Source organism: Atta colombica, unplaced genomic scaffold, assembly GCF_001594045.1.
Source record: "Atta colombica isolate Treedump-2 unplaced genomic scaffold, Acol1.0 scaffold236, whole genome shotgun sequence".
Lineage (NCBI taxonomy): Eukaryota > Metazoa > Arthropoda > Insecta > Hymenoptera > Formicidae > Atta > Atta colombica.
In genome coordinates this window covers 713,119-717,559 of record NW_017259334.1, presented here as the reverse complement: position 1 = coordinate 717,559, position 4,441 = coordinate 713,119, and the positions used below count along the sequence as shown (strand labels likewise).

The 4,441-nt window shown below is 37.4% G+C and overlaps 1 protein-coding gene across 1 annotated transcript in view; it reads left to right on the top strand.

Moving 5' to 3' along the window:
- Positions 1–4,071, top strand: part of LOC108688633 (homeodomain-interacting protein kinase 2) — a 32,952-nt gene extending 28,881 nt beyond the window's left edge. The window contains exons 13-18 of the mRNA XM_018194974.1: positions 347–464; positions 998–1,273; positions 1,462–1,624; positions 1,771–1,994; positions 2,430–2,717; positions 3,354–4,071. Of these exons, the coding sequence (XP_018050463.1) occupies positions 347–464; positions 998–1,273; positions 1,462–1,624; positions 1,771–1,994; positions 2,430–2,717; positions 3,354–3,552 (1,268 nt within the window). The 3' untranslated portion in view covers positions 3,553–4,071. The remainder of the gene's footprint in view (positions 1–346; positions 465–997; positions 1,274–1,461; positions 1,625–1,770; positions 1,995–2,429; positions 2,718–3,353) is intronic.
- The last annotated feature ends 370 nt before the right edge of the window (positions 4,072–4,441 follow it).

The window sequence follows — 4,441 nt, the reverse complement described above, 5'->3', positions numbered from 1 at the left end:
ATTGAAACTGGTACAATTTCGTAGAGTTCAGATTTAAATATTATAAATATTATAAATAATATTATAGGTATAATGATACATATAATGATACATGATCATGTTTATTCGTATATATGTAAAATGTAATCAGTATTTATATATTTTTTTCATGTGTCTATAGTATCGAAATTTACATTTACCGAAATCATATTCAAATTTACAAATTAAGTTCCCCAAGTTCAAGAAAATATTAAGAATATATATGTTTAAAATATTAATAGATTTTTTGACAGATCTTTTAGCATTACTTTTTGTAAAAGAATTTATTTAAGCATGCGTTATACATCTATTAGTTATTAGTTGGTAGTACAATCACGCATGGATATTATTGACAGCTGTGGAGACCGTCAGTGCAGCGCCTGTCAAAGTTTGGCAACTCGCCTGTCGGGCGACGGACGTCCTGTCCGTGAAGAAATCATACGAAGGTATATTACTGTAATATGACGGTGTTAATGATACTTAATTAATTAAATCTTGTTAAGAATATGCAATTAACAGATTGTAAATGTCACAAGAGATAAAATTAATTTGCTACTTTTCATTTCGATACTCTGCTAGTAAATCATTCAAAATCAATTTAATACTTAATGAATGTTATGCTTCGGAAATCTTGGAAAAATAACTTAGTCTTTATAGCTTGTAGAGATATTCATAAATCATAATTATATTATATCCTTATAATATTTTAATTCATTACTATATGTTTTGAATAATACAAATTATTGGGCTTTCTAATGGGATAGATACGGGCTATTTAGGGATCCGGTTGCGGAGCTTGGTGTGAAACAACTGTCGACTAACACAAAGCTACGACACTTAATAAATAATATCGTTGCAAATCATCTTTAGCATGCGATATTTCATGGATGCGGCGTTAACTTGCCAATGGTTAAAGTACGCGATGATAACTGCCTCGATGACTCTAAAATAAAGAAGTCTCTTCTTCTTGATTTTGCAGCACTCAATCGACGCCCCGCGTAGTACAACCGATGCAACAGTCAACACACGCGAGCAGTCAACAACATGCGGGCGGGCACGTTACAACGCATAGCAGCTCGTCATCACATCGAACGCATCGCAAGAATATCATTAGTTGTGTCACTGTTGGTGATAGCGATGGCGAAGCCAGCCCAAGTCGCACGCATGCCCATTTATATCTGCCGCAACATCCGCAGCATCAGCAGACGACGCAGTTAATTAAGCACGAGCCGCAGCAACAACATCACGTCAGCAGGTGAGCTGATGAAACTTCGATCATTGATGATACCGACATCTGCGACAAGAATTTATCAATAAAATAATTCTTCAATCATTTTTAAAATTAAATTTTGTTATTTTTATTAGTTTTTTATTCTTAAATAATTCCTAAAATGTGCATAATTGCAAAATTTAATTAACTTTTGCTATCAATATTCGTTGCAGTAGCTCAGGCTATTCTTCTCAGTCACAAAAGAAGCGGCTATTGGCGAAAGTGCAGTCTGAATGTAATATGGTGAACGTCGCGACGAAACCGGAACCTGGTGTTGAGTATCTTGCTCCACATCCGTGTCACGCGCCAGCTTGCAAAGAGCCACCGACCTATCAGGTTAACTAAGATTCTATTTTCAGTATCACTTCTAATTTCTTCATATATTTTTATTTGCAAGGGGAACAAGGCCGCTACTGCTCTAACTACAATCTTTCTTTTTTTTTTAATATTTTTTTAGTAATTTCGTTTGGTAAATGTTTTAGGATGACGTCTATGACATGCATGACTCCTTCTTACAGTATGTGACCACGAGTAGTGCGCATCCTCACCTCCAAGAGCAGCATATCGTGTACACGACCGGCACGGACAAACGAGTGTCCTGGCCTGGGAAGCGAGCTGAGTACAAGCATGAATACGTTCAACCACCGGCTGCTCACTCGAGAGACCATCAGAAGTGGGTGGTAGCCAATCCTGTGCATCAATATAGGTGAGGCTCATCTTTCTCGTCATGTTTTTAATCGAGGCATGTATCATAATGAAATAAACTCTAGAACGACTTTTTAAACGACACATAGCGACGGAGCATGTTCTCATCAAATAATCGCCGTGTTACGTGCATGTAAGTTTTTTTAAAAAAGAAACGAGTGAGCCAACGTGACAAGCAGTTAACACTATTTTTAGGCAAGTAAACGGCATGTGAATCTTTATCAGAAACCGTAGAACAAAGTTTTCTTATAAATTAGTTTATTTTCCTCTTTCGATCGTACGTCAAGAAGACCGGAAGAGAAGCTTGCGAATATTAAGAGTTGAGAACGCATCCGTTAAATCTTCTATTTCACCCTTAAAGAGACGTACTGCCGTGAGTAAACGGTGCATGTGGACCGCATAACGAAAGGATGGATTTTTGTTTTGCATTTTGTAGGCAGAGCCAGGTAGTAGGTACGGCAGCCCATCCGGGTCATACCCACAGTCATCACGGACATCCGGCTCATCTAAGTCCCGGCGGCAATGGCGGTGGTAGAAGTCCCGCCGGAGGGCCTGTGATAGGAAGTGCCCAGCATTTGGGACAGCCCCTCTACCAGGAATACGCTCACGTGCGTTCGAGAGCCCATGCGGTGCCGCCTCCTGTATATGTTACCGCGGCACCATCACAGGCTGCTACAGCTATCCAGCAGCAACAAGTACCCACGTATCAGGGATTCACACCCGGGTGGGTAACTAGAGAACTAGTTGATGCACGCATGCGTTTACCCATCTTTACATCTTTGTTCTAGCGGTAAATTTATGTCATTTGTGACCCAAAAGTAGACTTGCTATTGCAAGTTTTTTCTTTCATAAACGTTACATTTTGTGGCATGCAATAAGCCGAAGCGCGGATTCGCAGGAAATCGATGATTATTTTCCATACTTTTCGATAGATGCATCGTATAGCTCGATTTTTAAAACTAAGTCTTAATTATGATTGTTCGTGTAATAGAAAGTTACGTTAGATACACTAAATTTTTTTAAGCTTACAATAAAGAATATTTTCCTTTATTGTAATGTGCTATAAATTGTAAGGAGATAAAATTTGCATATAAGTGCAAAGAATATTTATTTCAATCTTGCCGAAAATTTTTTATTTAATGACAAACAACATTGAGATCCTGATCCCCGATGAAAACTTAGAATGTAGAATTTTATCAAAAGTTAATTGTTTTCTGCTTTTCCTGAATTTTCCTTTATATAAATATTATTATATTTGCTTTTAGTTCTGACTATCTATATTATAAGGGAAAAATTTATAATTTTCTTTTTTTAGAGCTTAATGGAGACTTTCTAATGTGCGTTATCCCGTTTTTTACAGCTCGTCTCCATTAACGTTGTATGATTCTAGTCGAGCATTGCCACCGCCAGCTCATCACAGCTCGGCCAGACCGTTACTGGCAAGTCACGCAGCACATCCGTTGCCTGCACATATGCAGCCTACAGCCGTTTATGGATTGGCCCCGCTTTCGCCAGCCAAACACCAATACCAACCTTCCAGTTTATGGTTTACCGAATAAATTATTACCGTCGAGTCGTGGATAAGATTGTGTACGAACAAATAACGAAATTGTACGATTTTCTGGGAACTTACGAGCCGCTCGTGCCAATCAGTGAACGTGTAATCGATATCAAATGATACAAAGAAAGAAAAATGTTGTGTTGATTTTCCCTGTTTTTGTGCATCTGGCCAGTAAATGGGCGGATAAGGGAAATTCCGAACCGCTGCGATTTGCGATCAGTAGCACAAATACTATTATCGAGCAAGTTTGCCGAAGAGAGCAAAGAGCAGAAGCTCAAGCATTAAGACAAAAATTTTGACAATCCGTCCTATATATAAGCAGCGACCACTCCCTTCCGATCGCTCTCATAAAAAGTGAAACACGAGATCACGGTCAATATAACTAGATCTCTTTGTATATGTTTGTTACGTCCTTTATGTGTCCGAAACAATTTCATCGTCTTATTGTAAAAATTTCATAAGAGGAAAAAAATCGGAGGAAAAAAACTGTCTTGCTTTGATATGCAATTATATGCGAACCGATCATTTAATTTTTTTTTCTAGGCAGAAATGTGAAAAATTTTTATCATTAAAGTTAATGAAGAAATTTTTCACGTTTCCACCTTAGAAAAAAATTACAAAAATAAAAAAATACACGATCGGATCTCTTCACAAAATCTCTCAATCTGACACATTTCTTTCTTTCTTTCTTTTTTTTTCTTAATTCCAAGAGACACATATATCTCGACATATGCGGCATACATTAAATTTCGTAAGTTTCCAGAGACACTGAAGTTTTATTACGGAAACGGTAGAATTTATTATTAAGGACATTGTACAGACCAAAATTTTCTATCGAATTGTCCCAATCTGTTTAAGGCCCATACGTATAGTTTCTTTATTGTACA